The sequence below is a fragment of the Solea solea genome, chromosome 6 (assembly GCF_958295425.1).
Source record: "Solea solea chromosome 6, fSolSol10.1, whole genome shotgun sequence".
Classification (NCBI taxonomy): domain Eukaryota; kingdom Metazoa; phylum Chordata; class Actinopteri; order Pleuronectiformes; family Soleidae; genus Solea; species Solea solea.
In genome coordinates, this window is record NC_081139.1 from 18388550 (window position 1) to 18414328 (window position 25779).

The 25779-nt window shown below is 41.0% G+C and overlaps 1 protein-coding gene across 4 annotated transcripts in view; it reads right to left on the reverse strand.

Moving 5' to 3' along the window:
• LOC131460305 (plexin-A1-like) overlaps positions 1–25779 on the reverse strand; it is a 202969-nt gene that overhangs the window by 40319 nt on the left and 136871 nt on the right. For all 4 annotated transcript variants that reach the window (XM_058630649.1, XM_058630653.1, XM_058630650.1 and 1 more), the window contains exons 11-13: positions 13265–13361; positions 10694–10884; positions 3133–3284 (exon numbers count right to left, since the gene is read on the reverse strand). In XM_058630649.1, the coding sequence (XP_058486632.1) occupies positions 3133–3284; positions 10694–10884; positions 13265–13361 (440 nt within the window). The remainder of the gene's footprint in view (positions 1–3132; positions 3285–10693; positions 10885–13264; positions 13362–25779) is intronic.

The window sequence follows — 25779 nt, forward strand, 5'->3', positions numbered from 1 at the left end:
TTGATTATCACGATGAGTGCAGTGCGCTTTTCTGTCGATGTTGGAAAAATAGCTCATAAAAAAATGACAAATGCTCTATTGGTGGAAATATACAGTGCTGCATGTGTGTGTGCGTGTCTGTATTAGCGTGTACTGTAGAAGACTGAGCTTCAGACTTGGCCCTGGGCGCTGGCTGGCCAAATGAAAATCCACCGGTGAAATTATTGAATGAGGGGAGGGAAGGCAGTGTAGCCCACAGGGGGAAAACACACACACACACACACACACTTCATGTTTCACCCACTGGAGACACACTTGACTGTTAATTAGCCGAAGCGAATGAATGAGACGCAGAGAAAGGGTGAAAGTGCAGAGGGAAGTAGAGAAAGGAGGAAAAAAAAACAGGAGGAACTGGCGAAAGATATAGAGAGAGAGAGAGGGGAGGCTGATTAATTGAACAAGCTCATACTCTACACATCTCTAACACATCTTAACTCTCCTGCCTCCATCCTCCCTGCAGGTGGCCATGGCAACTGCAGCGCTGCGGCGACAATGAATCACACATTCCAATGCTGTGCGTATCTATTGTTTTTATGTTCCCTTTCATTTATTCCCGGGTCTTCCACTATGACAGGGGTCGTGATTAAAATGCTGGACAGCTCTCAGAGACTGCAGCTTCATTTGTATCATTAGTGCACAGATGACAGGTGGCTACACTGAGCGCTTACTACGCGGTGAGAGAGAAAGTTCATTGTACAATTGTGAAGACGACAACAGTTTACTCATGGTCATAAAACTGAGGAAACATTAGTTTAATGTGTTTTTTTTTTTTTTTAAATAGAAACTAGTAATAAGGGGATAACAAATCAAGGCTACATTCAGATTACCAGCTAAATGTTTCAAATCTGATACATTACAGGTCAGACAGTTCACGTTCATAACTATGAGTGTGTTGCATCTGACAGCAACTGCTCTCACTAACGGCATGAAAGCACAAAAATACCATTTTGCATGTAACAGAAAATTTGTGAGACCAATCAGTATTAAAGTGGCAGATAAAGAGAGGATGAAACTTTGTCAGATTTTTCTCTAGAGGACGACTCTCTCCTCCATCTTTGTTTGTGTTTTCTTACTCAAGTCGCACGGGCACATTTTGGCAATACATCTGATATAAATACCACATACCGAAGTCACACAAGTCTGACGTGAAAATCAGAATGAACAATCACACTTCTGTCTCCACGCTGCACCGATAAGATCAGATCTAAGTCAGATCAATGAAAACGAAACTAGATAACAGTCACTTTAGTCTGGTAATCTGAACGAGGCCAATGACTGACTTATTAGGATTTGGAATCAAATCCATCTTGTAAATATTTAATGACTGAGGTGCCTGAAGAGCTAAAAGAAAGGCAGGATTCCTTTTCAAGTTCTCTTTTATGTTCTCTCCAATCACAGGAACTGGCGAGTGGCAGAAAAAAAATGAGCAAGCACAAGAAAAATGTATCTACATTTTGACGAACAATCTGCGCGTTTAGTTCTCTCCCGTCTCTCGCAGCTGAACTTTGACCTGCGCTGTCAGTCCCATGAACCTGTCCTGTCGGCTGTGCTTAAGCTCTGATTGGGTCACTCGGATGACGAGAGGCAACCAGGCCACTAATGGCACCGTATGGCCAGTATCACTTTTAATTAGCATGACAGCCTCACTGCTGGCCGCGCCCTCCTCCTTTCTCCTCTTCCTGTGGGTGCTATGGCAACAGGCCAGTGCAGCATTACAGGGCTGACAGGGTTAAACATTGACATCTTGGTGGTTTTTAATGTAAATGCTTGGACAAAATGGTGTAAAGAAAAACCTAGTGCAAGAAAGACACCTGATATTACTCTGCAGTAGACCTGCACGATATGGTCTGAAATGAGATTATTTGCTGTGGCAATATGATTAAAATTTAGTGCAGAAGATCATTTATTTTCAGAAAAATATACACATATCTAGATAATAGATCATGTTAAAGTGGAGTCTGTTAATGAACAAATCTTATTTTTTCATCTGAAGAGCAACGACTTTGCAGCAGTAAATTCCTGCAGAATGTCATTATCATGTGGTTTTGCCACTAATTTCGCAATAATCTAATAATTGTAGTGTCTTTTAATAAGGAAATTGCGCTTGGTCATACTGTGTCTTCTCTTGTGATTAATTGTGCAACACTATAGCAGAACATCCTATAAAGACAGTTTGTTCTGTGTGAAAATGAGAACGTATGAGGATATAAATTTTAAAACAAGGCTGACATGTCCCTGTCATTTATCTAAGCTCAGTTTGGGGATACCTGTCATTGCTGGTGAGAGCTGCACAGTACTCTGTTGTCCTGGCTGCCAAACCTTCAAAGTCTTCTGCTCTGTTCCCTTCTTAGCGAGGGGGCAGAGAGAAAACTAAATCAGCTGGGACCGTGCTGCACAACTCAGCAAATGGAGCATTTGGGTACAAATGACAGCTACATAGTTGGAAATAGAATATTGAGGACACCTCCAGCTGCGCTCAGCGTCCCCAGTTATTCCTCGACCTAAATTGTATCTTTGTTTCTGTATGAATTCAACATAAAAAAGACTCATTTAATAGTTTCACTGGAATTGGAAAAAAATTTAAAAATAAGATCAGTATTTCTTGCCAGATCTATTAGTGGAGCACCAGCGTCACACTGGCTGCGCTTGTCAACTGCTTCTCAGTCTGAATAGCAGCCCTAATTGAGGAATCCTGTTATTATTTACACTACGGTAAATGACTGATATGAGGTAACTTACTATTAAGAGTCGTGTCCAATCAACAGAGCGTAGAAGTCCAGAGAGCACATACAGTTATCGTTATCATCTGCTGCTGGACAAGTGGTGGTTTCAGTTTTCTGTCTATCTATCATGAATTCTAAAATAAACACATCATTTGCAGTTTTCACATTTTACTAAAACCTCCAAAAGCTTTGGTGTAAGAAAGTTCTGAGTGAGAGTGTGTAACGGCGCTTCTTAGCACTGAGGGTCACATCAATGTCAGACAAAGACACGCAAGAAAGTAGAGTCTCAGAAACAAGAGTCCCCAGAGGGAGAGTGAGAGAGTGAGGGGGTGGGAGTGAAGAGGTGAGGACAGAGATAGTGTCAACATACTGTTCAGCACTGATGTACTCGTCCTCCTGAGGGATGCAGATCACTTTGCCAATTCGGACTCCATTCTGGATGTCTTTGAACTGCAGACCCAGGTTCTCGCCTGTGATGGTCAGCATGGTCCCTCCCTGTCTGGGCCCCGTCTCAGGAGACAGCTGCGTGGAAGGACAAATGAAAAGAGGACATAAGTTAGCCAGGACAATGCATATGACAATTAACTTTAACCTAAAGCGATACATCACAGCACCTTCATCACGAAAGTTACCATGAATGATAGCTTGCTTATGTCATTATGCTCATGTCTCCTTCTGCATGAATCAAGACACTTGCAACCTCATTAAGTCGGATGAAAAATGACCTTGGATCCATTAACTCCACCTCAACTCAGTCAAACATTCACCGCCTGCCAACTCACACTCTTAACCTAGACCAACCCATCAAGACCTCGCTTACATCGCTCATTTAACCCTGCAACGATTAATCTACTCAGTGCAATTACTGCACACAACGACCTCTGCTTCCTTTCTTTCCTCTGGAGGTCTGCGAAAGGTGTGCAGAGGTACTTATGGGTATCCAACGCTAGCCTTGTCACTGATCACGATCCCATTCATCCGCACCCAACACAGACAATGGGCCCTTTGGTCATCAGTCACTATGAGCATAATTAGGGCTAAAGCTAATTGGATTAGAACCTGGCGGTGGGGTGGGGTGGGGTCATTCGTTCCAGCAGGGAAGGAGGAGTGTGAAGAATGAGACATTGGTGGTTGAGTGTGGGAGGAAGTGGGGTTTGGGAGGGATGTGTGAGTAATGTCACACTCTGACCTCAGTTGCTATAAAGGAAGGATAAAATAAATCAGGACCGAAGATGCTCACAGTTTTGCTCTTTGGCAAATACAGTATCTCCACTTTACGTATTAAGCTCGTAAATGCACATAAATATTTCTTTTGTGCAGCTGATAGGACATCAATCTACACACAGACACCGACAAACATCGGCAAATGTGGCATAACATACTTTCTTCTCGTGTCCTCACAGGACAGGTGATGATTTTTTAACTCACTTTATTCAAGTAACAATGTTCAGGAACTACGAACTACCATCCAAGTGACTTCAAACCACGAGGCACAGTACATCATATCATCCCCCGTTTGTACTGCGGTTATATTTGTTCTTTAAAAGGTCAAACGCGGCACGGCAACTTGTAATTGGGTCACAATCTGATTCATTTGTCAAGCCTGGCCATTGTTGAACTTTACACCAGAAAATCTAAATCTAAACTTACTTTCCCTCTGCAAGGAAAGTCGCTGATTCTAATGAACAGAACGGAACAGCTTTCAGTCAAGAGGCAGCTATTAGCAACAGATGAACAGATTTGGTTTCATTTCTGTGTAAATCATTATGGAATCTTCAAGTATGAAGGAGGACTTGAGCGTGAAAAATCACCTGGTGAGGAATGAAGAGGGTTAAAAACTTAAATGTGCCTGCCTTTGTACACTTTCTAAAAATGATGGTATGACAGTGTCTTATAATAATAAGAATAGTTGTTATTACTAGTATTATTCTTATTATTATTGCCTTTAGACAAACAAAGTCATTATTTTGTTTCAGCATGAGAACTGAGAACAAGAATCAGTTATCTTCAACAGGAATATGGAGAGCACAGACACCGAAACTGATTGAAAAATAGCGTGGGGAACATGTTTTGCTCTTGATGTTTTTATTATGTACATAAAACAAAGTGAGAGTAGCAGTAGACTCTACTCAGTAGACTTAACTGTCCAGAAATGAGATTCTAAATGTTTTTTATCGACTGCTCAGCAAAAAAAAAGTGAACATTCGCCATCTAATTATTCTTTTCAGGTGACTTTATAGCCTAAAAGATTAATTTGATCCACTCTCTCATCTTGTTGTCATCACCTGAAGCTTCACAATGATCTCCCAGTTTGACATCATTATCGAGAAGGTGGAAGACTGGTATGAAGCCACAGGTGTTCAGGACACCACGAACAGAAACACACAATAGGAACAAAGCCCAGTGTCTTGCGGGCCAGAACTGAAATGCCACAGTGATTAAGGAGTGTTTTCATTCTTAAAGCAGCTAGACTTCTGATAAACAGCCCTCCCCCCTACCTCCCTCCCTCCCTCCCTCCCTCCCTCCCTCCCTCGCCTTGTCACTCTTCCTCCCTGAACTTGTGTCTTTTTAATTCACTCCGTCTCTCTGTGAATGGGCCTGAATACATTTATATTTTACCGGGAGACAAAAGATTGAGTCTTCCAGTTCACATTTCCAGATACGGTAATCAAATGTGTCTTTCTCTGTAACCACTGGCTTATCAAAACACACACACACATGCATGAATGCACGCGCACACACACATACAGTACACAAACACAAGTTGTTTTATCCACAGCAAAACAACACCACAAACAAAAAGCCCTCTTTGATAAAAGCCACCAGCCAAAACACTCTGTATGTATTCTCCCTTTGCTGTTGCAGTGTTCTGCAACCAAACAAACTCTTTGTCTCCGACTTTCCCCGTTGTGTCGGAGGCTTTGTGCGAGGCCTATTGTGGCGAGCTGAGCGGGAACGCTCAGACAGCATCTGCTGGTTATAAGAGGCAGCGGACGGGTGGAAGCAGGGGACACAGACAGAGATGAACTGATAACAGTTTCTTCAGTTATTATATGACAAAAGCTCTATTTATATTTATGTTCAGGCATTACACAAACTCTCTTTAATGTATATTACAAGCACTGAAACCTTTTCCTCTAAATGTGTGAAATAGTTGAGTGCTTGGTGTTTTCTGTCCATAAAAAAAAAAACACAATTTAAGTGTTTCTTTAACTTTAACTCAAGAGCAAAAATATGTCTTAAATCATCTGCCATTTATCATGATAGTTATTGACTGATTTGAAAATGTATCATGATACCCTTTTAAGCCACGTGTGTGCTTCTCAAAGATACAATCTGTTATGTTAACTTATTAAAGGTCTGGTGTTTAAAATGTGGGTACAATTGTGTTACTTTTTCACTACCCTTGAGTGAGCCTTTTATATTTCTATCAGGAACTGGGTCAGCTCTACGGAGGCCGCCACTTTGTATCCCACAGTTGACAAACTAAACATTCACTCATTGTCTACAGCTTTATCCTCTATATAAGGGTCTGAAGCCAATCCCAGCTGACAAAGGGAGAAAGGCGGGGACGACGACAGGGACGACATACAGAGACCAACAAACATTCACTCGCACATTCACACATACAGCCAATTTAGTGTCCAATTAACCCCTGCATGTTTTTGGACTGTGGGCAGAGAAGCAGAGCACTTCTGTTGGAACATTTCAGATTCTTTAGTTCTGATTTTGAGGCCAAACGTCTTCAAGAACCTAACAGTAGTCCAGTTGCCTTTGTTTTTAGTACTTAAAGAATCTTCACTAATAAATACTGCAACATTTTACACTCTACACTTTAAATGATAACATGGCACATGGTAAAAATATCTAATAATGCCATTAAAGACAAAGATGAGCTGAAGGCAGAAAAGCATCTCTCTTGATATTGGTTGCCAGAGAAGGCTTGGAGTAGTGGGAGAGGATATGAGGAGACAAAGAAGTAAAGGGAAGTGTAAAGAACAGAGATTGAATGAGAGAAGACAAAAGCCGAATGCTTGGAGGTGGGAAGGAGGACACAGAGAGAGAGGGAGAGAGATGGAGGATACATGAAGGAAAATAAAGGATATGGAAATGGAGAGATAAAGCAGTCAGGCAAAGGCCAAAGCTGCAGCTTATCAATACATAAAGGAAAAAAATACTGGCTTTTGACGAAAGCCAGTAACACAGAAACACATGCAAACGCAACAAACTTTGCAGCAGAACAACACAAGCCGTATACAGTTTGAGTACACGAGATCACAAAATAACGCATTAATATGCCACATGCTAAGATGACCCCCCCCCCCCCAAACACCCTCCCCAAACACACTCACACACACAGTCTGTGCTTTTTTAATTGGTTTCTAAGGGCTAACTGTAATGCTCTTCCTGTCCCCTAGGAGAAGGCAGGCAGGAGATGATGGATGACGGAGGGCCACGCAGCATCCAAGGCCAGTACTAGGACACTGCTGCTCTATACTCGAAGCCAGTACCAAACGCTGTGTAAGTGTGCATTTGTGTGTGTGTGTGTGTCACTGTCGCCGTAAATGCTGTATTGTGATTTTACAAACTATTCACAAATCAATATTTCATCCTTGATTTTAAGGATCCTTTGATTTTTGGTTCCCATGATTGGGAACGTGTTTGCTTGTCGTGAAAGGAGTACTAATTAATGTGAGTGCACAGTGTCAGTGCGGCACTGTAACTGCAACATTTCAACGAGGGACGGAAAAAAATAACATTTAGGGCCCAAAACATTAATTGTTGTGTTTGGAGAACTTTACTTATCAGCTAGAGCGATTAGTGGAATGACACCCAACTGCACACTATTGAACGACGACAAATGGGTAACGGCACACGGAAATGACACCAAATGGGTTCATCATGCGTTGTTCTGAAAGCACTAGATTACTGTGTGTCGATAGGTCATGGTTGTACATGTGTGGCAGCACTTGTTCACACGATCTCCAGTGGTGTTTTCCTCCCAGTAGAACACATTCTCTGGCCCAAATGAAATTAGAGGCTAATCCGCTAACTTATGGCCACACAGCAGCTAACATGCTGCAGAAATGAACAAAGTGCACTTAATAGAGCAAAATCAACAAAAGAGAAGGGATCAAACAGAAAACGGGGGCTGTGACTGAATGGATGGTAGGAAGCGGAGCGATATTCAATTTGTGTGGTGCATGTGATGCTCTTTGGAGACCCAAAGGATGAAATGGCAGAAGAAAAGGGAGCGATTCTCTTTGTCGCCTGCAGATGTTCTTTGGCATTAAATGTCACACTGTAAATGTCAAAAGTTGGAGAGGTAAGCTGATAACACTTTCTGGATGTCTCTCTTCCTCTCTTCTGCCTGTCTTCTTTCATTCCTGAAACAAGAGTCTTTCTCCCCGTGTCGTTTTTGAAGCTGCTCTGTGCCTAATTCTCAACTGCCACCAACATTTTGCCCTGAGGCCGGGATTTACCCCTCCATATGTATTCAACAGCATATACGTGCACATACATATCACCATCTCACCCCTTCATATACTCAAATCTCTCTCTCTCTCTCTTATACACACACACACACACAACCAAATTGCCTCTCTATGCTTGTTTCAAAGAGATAACTGAAGCGACGAGAGATAGAGAATGAATATAAGTTGAAGGATTTATCTATGTGTCAGTGCCCCAATTACCCAATATCTCCATTTTTTTTTTCATCCTTTCATTCCCAAATCTGCATTGGTTAAATGGGCCTTCATTACATTATATATATATATATATATATATATACATATATATGTACATATATATGTATATATGTATATATATATATACATACACATACATATACAAATATATATATATATATACATACATATACATATATATGTATATATATATATGTATATGTATATATGTATATATATATATACACATACATATACATATACAAATATATATATATATATACATACATATACATATATATGTATGTATATATATATGTATACATATATACATATATACATACACAGACACACACATATATAGATATAGATATTTATATACATGCATGTTTTAAAGCTGCACTGTGAACCTTCTGGTGATTGTTGTTGTTTTTTATTCTGCCTCTGTTTGACCAGCCACAGTGTAATACTATTTGTATGCTGTGTCCTTTACATAAAAACAGGCAGTGTCAGGCAATACTATGAGATCTGACTGATACAGGGTCAAGAAGCATTTATTTGTTTCGTGAGCATTTCTTTGTGTTTTCATTCCGACTCTAACTTGTTTGCAGCCGACTCGCTTTAGCACAATGTTGCTGTTGCCTCCATCTGTTTTGACATAAAACAAATTACTTCCTATGGGAAGCGCGGGAATGTCACCAGGCCAGACGAGCTCTAAACACTGCAATACTGAGAGACACCGAGGCAGTCGTGTGGGGCTGACCTCATTTGACAATGATTTGAATGTAACAGACATTTGTTTAAAATGTAAAAGTTACACACTACAGTTTAAAATTAAGAAACGGGAACGCACTGTGTTCAAAAAAGAAACCTTGAGAAAGGATTTTGGAGGGAAAGAAAAACAGAAGGAAGGAAAGCAGATGGATGAATGACAAAGTGAATGAGTGGAACGTCTAGACATAGCTCACACAGCAGTGGATCAAACCAGGCTCTGTGTGTGTGTGAGTGTGCATGCGTGCCAGTTCCTGTGGTGAACTCTACAGACACTGACCCAGGTCACAGTCAGACGAGGATCATCACCGCCACGGTTACCGGTGGCAACAGATGGGTAAGCCATGGTGTTAAGATGCCTTAGCTCACACGGCCTGTCAGATGCAAACATGGGCACATACATTCTGCACCCATAGTGGGACACAATTTGTTAACTTCCTCAACATCCCTGTTGTCGGTTTCTTTGTCCATCTCTTCCATGCACACACAGACAGAGACGTGCATACACACACTGCAGAAAACCACTCTCTACAGGTGAGCCTGTGTTTGTGTGTTTGTGTGTCGCCATCATCTCTAATCATGTCAGTGTGTTCAGACTTGGTGAGTGTGAACCGCCTCCTCCTGGCCAGCCCATCTGTGTTGAGGTTGCAGTCATGATGATGGCTTCTAAGCTGTCTATCCTCCCCTGTTGTCCTCTTTCCTACAATGTCCCCTTCCTTCACTGAAGCCAAACAATGATGCACCTTCAGTTTAGTTTTTTTTTTTTTTTTAAATCTCATTCTATAGATGACTTAGAATGAGAAGTCTGTGACATGTGTCAAAGGGCCTGTATTCGGTTTCAAGGCAAAGCAAGAGGAAATCACAACCATGTTACAAAGGGCATATTGTCATTTGAACCCATTCTGACCTCAGTCCTGATAGAAACCTGACATGTTTGTTACTTAGGATGTTAGGTTGCTGGGAGACGAACACCAAACAGAAGCTTAAGGGTGACTGGTTTCACAGATGAAAGTATTTCCTTTACTTGGATTTAGCGGGTCCATGTTATGTTTGAAAAGGTTCTTCCTCAGCCTTATGGACCCTTTAGGTCAGGGGTCTCAAACTCAAATGACCTGGGGGCCACTGAGTGTCTAGTTTGGCCAATAGATTACAGAAGACATTTCACAGAATTTCAAATTAAAAGTGTTTGTTTTGATGTGGAATGATGAATAGTTACAATATTTACATATTTATAATAAAATTAAACTATTAATTAGAAAAACATACAAAAAATAACTAATTATAACTTCATATTAAGTGTCAGGCCACATGAAATTGTGAGGTTTGAGGCCTCAGCTCTAGGTGTTTGTGTATGATAAAGGCATCATGTTTTACTGATATTTACATAGCAAGCTCATACATGTTAGAACTCACACACATGTACTTAGTTGTACTATTTGTTGAGAAAATGACATTATTCCCAGCTCTTACCTTGATGATTTTAGGGTGTGAACAGCGGCTGTTTCCTGTGGTGGCATGCATCCAAGTGCTCTCCACGGGAGTGCACTCCTGTCGCAGGGAGCACTTCTTCTCCTGTACGCACCAACCGCACTCAAACCTGGGGTTTGCCTTCAAACACATCCCACAGCTGTCCCGCAGTGCGTAACACTTATACAGGTGAGCTGTAGACAGGAATGACAAAGAAAGTCAATCATCATTATACAAAAATTATACTCCTAGGTTTCCACAGATGGGTTGCATGAGAGTTTTTGTGTCGCCAAATAAACTTTTTATTTATAATTATTAAATAACACGTGCATGAAATAGAATTCTGATACCTTTATCAAACGTATCTCTTGAAAATGTCTGGTTTTCCGGTTCAAAATAATATTTTGTGTTCCAGAAATGGGTTATTTTATGCAGAACTTTGCTCTTGTCACGATTCTTATTTGTAAATTGGGTCAGATAGTTTTTCACCTTTAAAAGTGGGTCCCTGTAGAAAAACTTTGGCAAACACTGGGGCTAAACTATTACATCCAGGTTGAGAAATGAATCAACATTCCTTTATTTGTATTTTTTTTACAACCTCACAAAAAAGTGCTTCTTCAATATCACAGAGACAAAGCTGAGTTGAGGAATCATTTCACTAAAGGCCTCAGGACTTGTACAGTAAAATCTTTTTTTTTTCCTCTCATTGCTATTTCCTACCCAAATCCCATTGGTCATGGAGCAGCTTTAAAGCAACTCTGTACCAATTACTGATTGCTGAACGACTCCTCTCTAATTACATTAACATATCAGTATTTAAGACAAGTGAGCATCACTCTTCACTAGATGATTATCATGAGTAAAGTAATAGAGGAGAGGGCTGACATCCGAGAAAGGAAGACATAGTTTGGCTGCAGGTCGCCTCCGGACACATTTCAGGAGATTTACACATGAGATACCACACAATGCTCACACCTTGATGCATGCTGTTGATATTGTATGCTGTCAGTACTTCTGCATATAACGCCGTGTCCTTGGGAGAACCATTGACTGTCATTTTATGTTGCCTCCATGAACATAAACACCCCATTACTGTGGATTACGGTGAGGTCTCCATGTTCATGTATGGTGGATGTGCTACAAACATCCATATACTGTGACATATCAGTCATGGAAAGCAGCTTTAAAAATAAATAAATAAATCATGTGAAATTTGAGACTTCAACAGCTCGCCTGGTACATTTAGACTGGAGAGAGGAACATTGGTAAACATGGCAAAGTGACTCCATGGTGTCACCTTACATTACTGACAAAATGGACACTTCTTCACAGACATTACAGATGTAACAGTTTCTGATTTAAAATACCACACAAACAACTGGGATTCCCTCTGTGTCTTCAACCCACAGAGAGAAACAAAGAGATAATGCAGCTGCCTCACTTGTATAACCCTCATTGTGCTTGTCATCCACAGGAACTAGTGAACGCAGTTGGTAGCAGGCGATGATGTTATTGTACTTCACAGCAGGAGAATAATGTTACAGCCCCCTGCCACGATGCACAGGTCACAATAATCATGGACACGGCAGTATTAAGACCGCCCTACCAGTAATTATATCCAACAGACGTGATCTCATTGTCTTCCCTCACTGTGGCCATCGATTATGTGTATGTATCGTTAACCACATGGTTCTTTGTTTGAAGGGTAAGGCGTGGTAATTGATTTGAGTATATATACTGTTTTCAGATGCACATATGCACGCTATATCATTATGACAGCACTGGGCAGCTCCTTGGGTGATAAGTATGAAAGAGAGATATTGTGCTTTGTTTCTTGCCACTGCTGTTGCACTGTACAAGCAGCACTTCTCTCAAGTAGAACACATACATGATAACCCATATTTAATTATAATTATGAAATACAAACCATGTGATATCATTGCATTCAGTGCAATATCCTATATATAAATCTAAATATTTTTCGTTTATTTACTAGAGTTTTTTTCAATATGTCCCATTCTTTAACACTGATTTACCAGTTGTAAGACTAATGAAGAATAATCCGATCTTGTTACATTATCGTATTACATGATGATGTAATAATATGTGTAACACTGAGAGTTGATGCAGATCATGAAGATATGATCAAATGAAATAAAAGATCTTATATATGAAGTGACTGCATCGCTCAGTTCTCTGAATTGAGCATCATGTTTTACAAATGAATGACAGCACAACTGGCCGGTTATGGTTTCTTAGACTACAACTAAAACTTAATTGAATAACATAAAAACCCAAATTGAATAAAACCTAAAGAATAATTGTTTTGAAATGTGTCACTTGAGTGCTGAAAAAGATCTGGTTTCCACAATTTCAATACTTGACATAATCGCTGTCTTGACAAATAATTATCCTATTAATGTCCGTTGACAAAAGATTGACCACTCAAAGTCAGTGGTGTAACAGACTTTGTGGGAAACCTTAGCCTGTGCTCACTGAACCAAAAGATTGAATGTGCCTATTTCGTATAATAATGAATTTTCTTCAACACTGGCAACAGTAACTCAAACTCACCTTTGATGTTGTAGGGATTGTCAATGACAAAGTTTCCATTCCACACCACAGACAGGTCCACAGGCAGGTCACTGATGTCATTGCCCTCATAGGAATACTGAAATATAAAAACGATAGATTAGCAATCATAGTCATTTTCCTTATACCAAATAATACAAATATATGACATTCTCAGTCTTATCATGACACATTAAAATAGATAAAACCAGCAAACACTAAAAGCAAGCTCAATTGAGCTAAGCTAGTAGTAATGTCATCGCCCGAGGAGCGTACACAGTTGAAGGGCCATAAAAATGAATGATGAGAGACAGGCTATATTGTGATTTTAACACTCGGCATATCCGCCGCTGCCTGGCTTGGCACGAGTTGATTAAGAGATTGGAATCCCCATCACTGTATGACTCATTCCATTCCAGTGATGAATGAAAAGTGTAATATATCTCCAACAATGATATTCTCATCTAATTTCATTGTTGCATCCTGAACTAATAAGAGCTGAAATGTAATTGACTTGTCGTCGGCGTAATCAGTTTTATGCAATTGCTTCAAATGAGACAACAAGCTTCAAAAGCGGCAGTGTGAAGGTGGCGAGTTAACGGAAGAAAGGGAAAAAAAAAAAAAAAAACGGAGCTCCAGTAAGACGCCACCCAACCACAGAACAAATGAATTATCAGCAGCTATTATCACCAGCAAATAAAACGCAGCTCATACTGCCTCCTTAGTCCCGCCCTTACATAAACAAAGCAGCAGAACACTGATGTAGACACACAACAGTCTGAAAACACTCATTCATCAAGAACACTACGCCCCCCGATGAGGCTCACTTTGTCACTGATGCAGCATGAAACAGATTCTGGACAGTGATAGTGATGCCTGCTCTCTGCTTTGAGGCTGCTGTGACGTGTGGGTGACAGCTGGTAAAACTAGAGACACAACCATGTTAACCTAACACCTCTGTCAGTCAAAGGGTGCCGCACTCACTCCCACTCCCACTGCCATGGTCAGTATCTTCAATGGCCTCAGGGTGAGAGATAGCAGGACTATTCTCCTCGAGTGGAGTGGTGATAAAATCCAATGTGAAAGCCTGTGAGCCTGAGGCTAAGGGGCCCTCACAGATCAAATCTAGCTACAACTTCACCAATATGTGATATCCCCCTTCTTCTCCGACGTGATGCAGTGAGATTTATCATGACATCTGTAATCATAGCGAACTCGAATTTATTTGAGGGAGAAATGTGCGTAGAGAAGATAAGAAAAATGAGAGGACACAGCAATGTCACTATGTGTGAACGGCTGATTAATTCATTCTTTATTTTTTTGGCAATTTGGATGATTTACATTCAGCGGGCCCTGAAGGCAGACATGTTGATATTCAAATACGGGAGCACGTCTCCATGAATCTCACTTATACGCACACATACGTAAGAGTTGTTATGGTAATGGCATCATGACACGGCTCTTGGTGCAGCTTTCACATATTTACGTAGATTCAGTTAAAATGAGATGAGGATCTGTATTGACAGGAATTCTAACACTGTTTGGCACTACTCAACTCTACTTGATTTGGGTATCAGGCACATCTTTTTCCATTTTATTATAGTACCCTCCTCAACATGGGCAGGGTTGTCATAGCATGGCTATGTGAAACTGCCATTTTATATGCGACGTCCAGCTCTCTCTGGATCCTTTCATCAGCTACCAAACACAGGAATCTCTGCACCTCGTAGATGGACCGCAGTGTATTTTTGCGCTGTAACACTCTTGCGGTCTGTTAACATCACATTTTAACATCAGCTCAGCTCGCCTGGAACCTTGCCAGAGCAGGTACCAAAAAAAGCACCAGGTTCCAGGTACTATCACTAATGCAAAAACAAAAAAACCTGAGTAGAATCAAGTCGAATAGAGTAGCTGCTAGAAGAGAAGCCCCATAAGAATGGCCAATGGCACTGGATGGGCATTAAAGCTATGACTATACTCGTCCAGATGAGTCATCAAAAGTCTCAAAGCAGATTTGAGGACAAACCTTTAAGTCCAATAGCAATAGGTTGCACAGGTGCATTTCAAGCAACATATATGTAAATAAAGCACTAAAATTAATTTGATGTCATAGCAACTTTAAGGAGAATTCCATTTAAAATGTGTCTCCGGGCATATTTTGGTGTTCTGATTTATTTATGTGCGACTTTTCAGCCACAGAGACTCCACCTGGGAGAAGGCTAGTATAGAGAGAGGTGACAGTTTGGCTGATGACAGCAAGAAATGAGTGATCCGAGAGTGGAAAGAGAGCAGAAAAGGTGCAAAAAAAGTGGGAAGAAAAGTGACAGGTGATGGTTAAAGGAAGGGAAAACTGGCTGATGGATGATGTGTGGGAAACACAAAGGTGAAGTGAACTGGGACTAGTGGAACAGAGAGACCTTAAAAAAAAAAGAGAGAGAAAAGTTTGTGAGAAGAAGGCTAAGAGAGGGTGGAGAGAGGATGATACGAGCAGCAGGGTTAAAGGAGAAATAGCGAGGGAGAGATGGATAGAGAGAGGTGATTGTGTGTTATTCTGTGGACACCATTCATTTACACATCGAATAAGAGGCTGGAGCTGAGCTATAAGCGCCTGAGCTGGTGGGGGCTAAAGTGAAATTGGCATTTTCAATTTGTTCACTGACATGTCTGCCTTGGTCTTTTCACACATTCCTCTGCCTCTCCTTCTCCCACAATCCTCCTCTCCACCCCTCCTCTTTTCCACCCTCTCTCCCTCCCTTTCATTATTCCTTCCCTCTACCTATATAAATCTCAGTCCGACTTTCTCTCCCTTACCTCCATCCCACAGAACGCCCACGGTCAAGCGAGGAAATATGGAGCAGCTTCCTTTATCGCATACATGTTCAGCAAAAACACACATGCACAGCACGCAGTACTATAAATATGCATCCTGCATATGGGACAGTTTCCAGAGATCAATGCCAGCAAATGCATCAAAGACAAATCACACAGTTCTCCCAATGACATATAAAAACACATGCAAACGCAGGGAGATAAGACATGTCTAGTGTTATTTCTCTCTCCTGAAGTCTGAGCAAGTCCAATCTTTCACTCCCTTCGTACACTTTATCTCTCCCCGAGGGACCACCCAGTCTGCCTGGGAACAAGAGCACCTCTTCACCGCGTAGAGATGAGGAGAACATATGGGTGCTTATAAGTGTGACAGACTACAAGAAAGAATAAGAGCAACAAAAAGGCACGAGGACTCTCCACTGACAACAGTAAGAAAAAAAGGAGAGGAGAAAAGAGATGAGATAAAGCAGAGGTTGAAAGGCCGGAGAATCAAGTGGGACAAAACTGGAGAGGTAGAGCAGAGAAGAGAGAGATAGACACAGAAAAGGAGAGGTGTTATCAGGCTGAGGGCAGCTCCACATCTGGCATCTGCTCCAGTTGTAGCAGACGAAGGAGTTTCAAACGAAGCAGCTGTTCTCTTGACAACGATGTTTGCACTAAGCAACAGGTGGATTTCTCACAATCACACATTTGTTTCATGTTGCAGTAAAATCTGAAGACTGCCGCTCAGGAGAATGGCTTCCTAATTAGGGCTGCAATCAATGATTACTAATCTGACAATTACGTTCTTGATTAATCCACTGATCGTTTCATCCACAAAACGCAGAAAATGATGTAAAATTTCGATTAAAAAACAAAGATATTCTGTGTAATGCTATAGATAAACTCACAGGACTGATTAATCCTGATTAATCTATTATCAAAATATTCAGGAACTCATTTAGTAATTGATTGATACTTGATTAATCAGTTTTAGGCAATATTGCAATGGCTTATGAAACTATATGACAGCATTAGTATTTACTTTAATCACGTCTTTTTTCCATATCGATAAATATCAGAAAATAGGGGAAATACTTTCTTGGTGACGTCCTCACATTGCTTATTTTGACCGTCTCTAACACTCTAGTTCTATGACACACTCGGCCTTCATTTCTTTCCATTTTATTAAAAGCTAAACAACCATATCTACAAATGAGAGCTGTGTTTTCCTGAAATGAACAACAGCGAAATGTGTCACACAGGTGTATATTGGCACCATTGCTGCTCCTGTATAGCGGCCTCAATTACAATGTAATTTTTTCCAATAAAACTACAACTCAGGCTTCTCTGCTGAACAGCCGATCGAATCATGACCTGATTGCGCTCCAAATCACACGAGAGCAGCCGATTCTGCTGATAGAGATATAGATGATAGATGTGTCGACATCCTAACCCCATTTAACACCACGGAGCGGCACACTGGGGAGGTGTTAGTGCTGATGGACAACGAATAATAATAACAAACAACGCTGGCCTCTTAAATGTTTCCACATTACAGGCATGTGCACATTAATTCACAACGCAGGGTCTGTGTTAGAGAGACGTACATCTGTTTGAAAATGTACCATCTCTGGACAAAACCATGAATATTTAGTGAGGGAGAAGTGTGTGTGTCCATGTTATGTTATGTGTGTGTAATAAAGTTAGGTAATAACCCAGAGCTCCTCTCATTGCACCAAAGGCTTATTAAACTTTCATACTGAACCAGCATTTTTACTCGATGTACAGTTTAGGGAATACACACGTGCACCTTGTACATGGTTTATTCACTGCACAGCAAATTCCAATTTGAAAATGCAAACATTAAGCAGGCTCGTCTCGAAAGGTTAGGATTTGCATGTGTAAGAGTGTGTGTGTGTGTGTGTTGGGGGTTATACAGTGCAGGATACAGTTAATGACAGTACAAACTCAATATGTCGTTTAAATAGTATTTAGAATGCGGTTACAACGCTTCTGTCTTCAGCATTTGACCTGTTCTGGGGTGCAAAACATTTCTATAACTTGTTGAAGTTGGTGTCATTTACGAAATTACCTTTTTCAGGGTCGAAAAACGTGTAAGAAAAATAATAGTAGAAGACAAAGCCATTCTGAGCTCCCATAAAGAGGATTTAAAGAACTGTAAGTGGGAGTCGAGGAAGGTTTCAGCATCAGCAGCCAGTCATCCTTCATGGGAAACTGAAGGAGGGGAGGGGGACTAGATGAAGGAAGGTAGATGAGTTAACACTGGTTACCTCCTATGAGGGTCACAGCCTGATAATTAGTCATTTTCGAAGTGTGAGCTATAGCTGAACAGCTAAAAATACAGAACTCGCCCTGGGCAAATCCTAACGCGGGAAAGAATCAGCCTTCTGTCTTCCTCTATCCTCGGCTCTTTCAAGGTGACAAAGACAGTTATCAAGAATTACGACCTGACACAACATTATCGTTCAGTCTGGATTCTTCTGCATTTATTCTGCTTTTTCAACAGAAGCTGCACTATTAAAAGTCAGGACTGACATGAGTCACATGTCTTCGCGGCAGATGTGGCTTCCTAATCAAGGATCAAAGTGGTAATCCTTCCTATAGCTTAGTGTGTGCGTGTGCACATAGTGTACGGGTGGGATTGGCAGCGTGGAATCAGCTCCCAATCATAATAGGGGTCTGTTAGCCAGTGCTAATTGTAAATGCTAACAGGATTGAAGCTTGGTTGGAGCAGTTACCGAGCTTATCTCTTGCACACAAACACACACATGCATACATGCTTGCACATATACTTTCTTCATTGATAGAGAGAGAGGGAGAGAGAGAGGGAAAAGTGCTGGCTTGAGGGAAAAATAATGCTGCCATAGCCAATGTTTCTTATTTTGCAGCCCACACATTAAGCTAGTGTAAGCTTACTCGACTTCTCCCCAGACAAAAAGCGGATTTTTGGTCGTTTGCAGAAATGCCATTCTTCCGGTGGCCATTCTTTGCTGCTCGCTAACCCCCCCAGTGTTTGATATCACCGACACCTATATGTATTCACTCAAACACATAACATGAAAGTGATGCAGCCAGAGGGGGGTGGGGGGGGGGGCAGTTGTGACAAGGTTGAACATTTTATGTTTGGGTTCTCGGTGTCTGTCTTGTTCAAACATGAAGCCGTTGATGTCCTTGTCGAATGATGACAGATAGATCACATTGACTAATCCCTAAAAACAGACACTTTGATTAATGTCACAGCATTTGTATCAAGTTCAAGTCATTGACAGAAGGAATACCAGCCAGAGGCACTTTTTTTGCAATTTATTGCCAATGTGTTGCCATGTTTTCTTATGTGCCAATCACTTTTTATTGAGAGGTAAAAATATTATTTGTTGATGACTAAATGAATCATAGGGCAGTGTTTTTTTTTTTCATAATCATCATTCATTTATGTAGCACACAAAGGCTTAGAGAGATCACATGTGATGCATGCAGAGGTGTGAAGTTATACCTTACATTAGAATAATGTGTGTATTTTAAAAAGTGCATTCAGACAGAAAGAAAATGAAGAAAGGCACAAGTCTCCCTCCTGCTCTCCCCTCCTCTCCTCCCTACACCAAACTTTGGAAATGTTGCTGTCACAATAATCTGTGCTGCTTTTGCCTGTCAGCCACCATAGAGAAACATGAGGTGGAGCATTGCTATCAGAAGCAAAAGCTGTGGAGTAGTCAAGGTTGCAGATTGCAGTGATACAAGGTGAGAGACAGAAATTAGAAATAGATGATGAAAGTGAGGAGCAGCTCGGGGTGGAGACGCTGGCATATGCTGATAGCTGAGCAGCAATTAATTCTTATTTATGCGGGACAGAAGCGTGGGAGCTCTGCTCGTCACCTGTCAGAGGGGAGGAGAGGCAGTGATGGGACTGAGACGAGGAGGAAGGTGGAGGCAGGAGAGGTGGAAGAGGGAGACACACGCATGACTAGGGGGAAAGAGAAAGGTCAGGATGAAGGATGAAGCAGGGATGGCTCTATAACACTCTTTTTGTGTCCAATATCACAGTTTCAGTCATTAAAGTCTTCTACCTCATCTACTGATAAGACATTTTTCTTCTAGCAACTTTTACTTTTACTTCACTAGATTTCCTCTTACTATCTTTTTTAATCATTACAACCAAATAAAATCAGAAGAAGAAGAGTTGGTAATGGTCTGTATTTATATTGAGCTTTACTAGTCTTGATGAGTCTCTACACTACAGTTTCACAAATCACCCATTCACACGCTTCAACCTGGGGTTAAGTGCTTTGCTGAAGGACACATATAGAGTAGCAGGACCAGGAATTGAACCCACAACCTTCCAGTTGAAAGACAACTCACCCTACAACTGAGCTATCATGGCTCAATACTTCTTAATACTTTTACTTCTAAAACCAAAGTACATTTAATATCAGAAAATTACCTTTTGATACTTAAGTACAGTGAATGTCATATACTTTAAGACTTTTACTTAAGTAATATTATAAAAAAGTGACTACCAAAGTCATTTTCTGCTAAGATACCTTTAGGTACTTTATACAAGACTGCATTTTCCACATAGTAATAACCAGCCATGTTGCTGTCTGTTGCTGTGTTAAATGAAGCATTTACATCATACTTAAGGTGTACAAATAGTGTCAGAAATGAACCTTTTTTCTTTTTTGACATCCAATCCAGTAATTTCGGTCAGTATTGATGTCAATACTAAATGTCACATTGATTCATCCCAATAATGAACGGGTGTAAGAGAAGAAAAATGCCAGTAAAAGGAATACCACTAATCATCTACTAATTAATGGGGAATGATTAAACTATATATATAAGCATATAAAAGAGTATTATGGCAACATTTTAATCTGATAATTACTGTTTGAGGTGTAACACGACAGGTGAACGAAGATCAAAGTCATCCAACATTGGATGGTTTTCAATCTTCAGTAATAACCATTAATCTGCACAGTAAGTTCCAGTGAATTCTCCATGCTCTTTCGATTTCCACAAATCACGCATACACACACACCCGGTCTGCAAGCCAATTAAAACTGTGTCAGGTTGTGCTGTGGCTGTGACTGCGGTGGCAGGTCTACTGTTTATATCTCATTAAGCTTTGCCAGGCCATGCCAGGCCAGGCTGCACCATGCTCTGCTGCGCCAACCCTCCAACAGCCAGCACCGAGGCCTCATTAGCTCCATCTCTGCCACCTTAAGCACTGTGTACGAGTAAATGTATAATGAATTCAAAATGAATATATTTTTTTTTAATAAATATAATAAGACTTTTTTTTTGTTTTTATTTTCGGTTACATCTCAAAACAAATCCAACAAACTCCAAACGGCAAAGAAAAAACTTTTGCATTGGCAGCTCCCATTTCTGTCTCTGTCTCCAACACACACATGTGCACATACACACACACACACACAAACACAGAGGAAACTGCCCATTCATTAGGACAGCTTAAACAAGGCGTTAACCACAAACAGTTAATGTCTAATCCTAACTTTAACCTAACCACACTTCAATCTTCAGCTCTAAACTTAACCAGTTCATCAGAAATTAGGTTCAGCCTCATTAGGACCAAGTTTTGGTCTCCATGAGGACAGTGTCAGTGTTTATGCCAGCAAATACTACACACACATACACGATGATGGGATGTGTGTCACCATTAGACCAGTGAGGTCTGTGTTCTTCACTCTCCCTGCAGTCGTGTTTGGCCTCTTCTCCAGACCTCTATTTGCTCTGTCTATCAATCCATCATTCTTCTCTCTGCCATTTTTTCCTCATTTTGGAAAGAAGTAAATAAGTTGTCCTCTCTCTCTTCTCCAGCACACTTCCTGTAAGGTGCTGTTGGACTCTTTGTGCGCTCTCCACCTCCTGCTCATTCATCTTTCACGCTGCTCTACTTGCACTACTTTTTTTGGGCGGGGGAGATGTCTGCCTCCAAATTCCTTTGCATTTCTTCCCTCTCACCTTTCCTTTATTTCCCAAAGCGATCTTGTCCAAATCTGTACCTTCCCTTCCCCTTCTTCTTCTTCTTATTTTGTCTTCCTATATGTTTGTGTGTGTGTGTGTGTGTGTGTGTGTGTGTGTGTGTGTGCTCATAAACACAGGAGCATACGTCTCCACTGCCCGACTACAATTCATCATCATTTTATCTGCCTTAATTGGATGCCATCAGGACCCCTGATACTTCCCATCTCCTCTTAAACAAACAGCTGCTCTCCACACACAGACAAATCACACACACCCTATCCCAAACTAAATTTTCTTCTCCTTCTTTTTTTTTTTTACCATCACTGGTAAAGGAGTGAGAGAAAGAAGGTGATGGAGTGGCCGAGGGGTTTATCAGACAGAAGGTAATGGCGTAAGGCCGGTACCGATATTATCTGTCCTCTCATTCCTGCCCTCCATGGAGAAACAAGAAAAAGGGGATAAGGAGGGAAAGAGGAGGGCAAAAATGGAGACGCTGAAGTACAAATGGACAAAAGGCAAAGACCAGAGGGAGATAAAGGAGAAAGGAAAAGTGTTGAACGGTTCAATTTGGTTCTTTCAACCTCCAGACAACACCCAGCTGTGCTCCATCAGCCTCTCTGACCCCAGAGTGTGGTCATTTGTGTGTGAAAGTGTTGTTTGTACATGTGTTTATTTGCTCCCATGACCCCTGCGGTGCCCTGAGCACAACTCTACAGCCTGCAGCTCAGCATCATACTAACCGTTTCACCCTCACCTCAGCCACTGATTGGCCCACACACTGCAGGACGCTGCCTGAGCTCGGTCAAAAAAAACCGGAAGGAACCAATGTAGACACCAGCTTGGTGTTTTGGTTGCTGCTGACCAGAGTTAACTGCTAACATAAGGCCTGGCGGATGGCTCCGTATGTGTCAGTGGTAATGTGGGCATATCTGGCATTAAGAGCTCTCTTTAAAAAAATAAAATCTGATTTTCTCCAATTAACTTGCTATGAAAACTTGGACTATACACCATCTTGTCAACTTTCACAGGTTCCAAAAATGTTGAATTGCGTTTGGCTGAGAATCCAACTTCAAATGTGAGAAATGGAAAATGCATGATGACTAATTCCTATCACACAGCAACATTTACAGCTTTAATCACATTTGTACGTATTCCCTCTAATGGAGAAGCTTTACGAAATGTCTTAAAGGCACAGTGTGTAGGATTTAGCAACATATTGGTGAAATTGCAGGTTGAAGCTGAAAATCTCCCACCTCATTCTTCCCTTCCAAGCACTTATGGCCTTCAGTTATCATTAAAATTCAATGGTTTTTTTCTCATTAAAAACATGGTAATGAACACAATAATTTGTATATTCACATTTACTCCAAGTAACAAATAAAACCCTAACCCTAATCTAAATCTTATATACTGGACCTTTAACTATGAAGTGGCCTACTTGTTTCAAGTCTCTGATTGCAAAAGCAAACTTTAAGCCAGTACTGCATTCCTCTCTCTCAGGGTCTAATGAAACACTTTCTCATTTCCCTGTGGGACCCGATGGTATGTACAGAAACCTTATACAGAAATACCATAGCACCAATACATTTCTCCCTTAAGATATGGAAAGTCAATAGCAAACAAGGTTAACAAAGAGCTGCTGTTACACTATCATATATCATGTATGTCACATATACAGTACGTTATTGACAGCCTCCTGTTAGTGGATACTATATAAGGGTATTGAGTTTTTACAGTCACTGTAAAAAAGGATTCAAGTATGGGAAACTGGGGTTTAAACATGATCCGACTGTGAATATTCTGAATGTCCTGTTGTTAGGTATCATCTTTGCTCAGGGTGATGACGTTGTATGAAATAAAGGAGACTGAGCTTTGGCCTCGGGAGAAACTTCTCAGATGTTCTCATCTGTATCGCTCTTCTTCTTTCTTTTCGCTGTTTGTCTCACTTGAAACAGCAATTTCCCTTTTTCTGTCTTGTCCTGCTCTCATCTCCATTTTTGTCCTTTATCCACTCCTGTCTGGTATTACTGTCTCTGTCACTGCCCTTTGTCTAATCCCTCTTCATCCACCTCTACTGTGTTTATCTTTCCCTCTGCCTCCTCCACCTCGAGGTATTTTGCCCTCTCTCTTATCCTATCCACTCCTGTCCTTTATTACTTTAAAGGAATTTGGCCACAGCTCTCTAGTCTCTGTCCTTGGTCTTTCCTTTCCTTCGTGTGTGATTTAGACACAGTGGTAAACACTTTGGTATCTCAAACACAAAAATAAACTAGGGATTAGCACCCTTGTGTTTACCCCATTGATTAGCAACTCCCAACCACAGCAGTCCTCCTGTAGGAGTGTAATGGAATTTCACACACCAACATAAAGCATATACATATACGTACATCTATCCCGGGATCCACAGCCTGAGGCAAACTGAACGCACGGATAACAATTAACCCCTCTCTCAATGGCTGTGCATAAAAACAGAGGCAGCATTACAGATGAAGTCTACATTTACTGCAGAGTCATCCATGATTCACTGAGTTGGTGTGGAACACTGTCAAAGTAGGAACAAACATGGAGGGGCGCACATGAAAAGTAGCAATGCGAAGGTCTATAAAAGGATAAACTAATATTTAAGCTCCTCATTCTTTTGAAATACTGCTCCACGGCTATAATAAGATACTCATTCTCATAATTCATGACTCATAATTATATTCATAAGCTCAGTCCTGGATGAATTATGCTTTTATGGCAAGTTCATGCAGCTGGCACCTTTTTTTTTCTTCTTCTTCTTCTTCTTCTTCGATCCACTGAATCTACCTGCGGCCTTGTGTAGACTCAAAGCATGCACTGCATCGATATGCAAGCATACAGTCGAGTTGGCACAACTAATTGCTAACAAGGGCTAAGTGCTGACAGCCCAAGGCTAATTGCTGCTAGCATGTCTACTTTGTGGACATCAAACGGAAAAATTCTGCTTTGGACTTGGGCAGGACTGCGCTGCTTATTAGCAGTGGCCTTGGAGCAACAATAAACAGTCAATAAACAGACATCTCAGTGGAGAGACGAGCCCATCGCCGGCCAATTAACGCCATCCTCACAAACAACTGGCTAACATGTGCCAACCCCTGAAGACAACACATCAATACAGTACAGACGGGTACAAATCACACACACATATAGCTGTCACACCTCTTAGCAGTATAGTTAAACAGAGAGTAGTGCTGGTGTGTGCTTCACATGCGGTATATACGTACAAATACTTAAGCTTAAGCGCTTTTCCACTATAGACTTGTGCCAAACTGTAGATCAGTTAAAAAATCTCAATATTTAACAGAGGAGTCTGGTGTATTTAGCGACAGCACTGCCAAAATCACAACCCCTTCCAATGTCAGACAGAGTCTGTGGTCTGGTCATGCAGGAAGTACTGAACTCATTGTAATGATTCAGTACATGATACATAACTGCTTTGCTCGTCACTAGTCTGTGTGTTTGTGTCACGTATAAAACAATGTCCCAGCATTTTCATGCAGCCGTGCTATGACGACTCCGCCCACGTTAAGGCGGTACTATAGTTGTGGAAAATGACCCAAACTGCATGGAGTCGTGCCACGACTGTTAAAACAAGGCACAGAATATAGACAAGTTCTTCAGGGTGCTTGAGCTTATTAACAAGATGCTTCTACTTTATTCTAAAGAGACAAATATTTTTC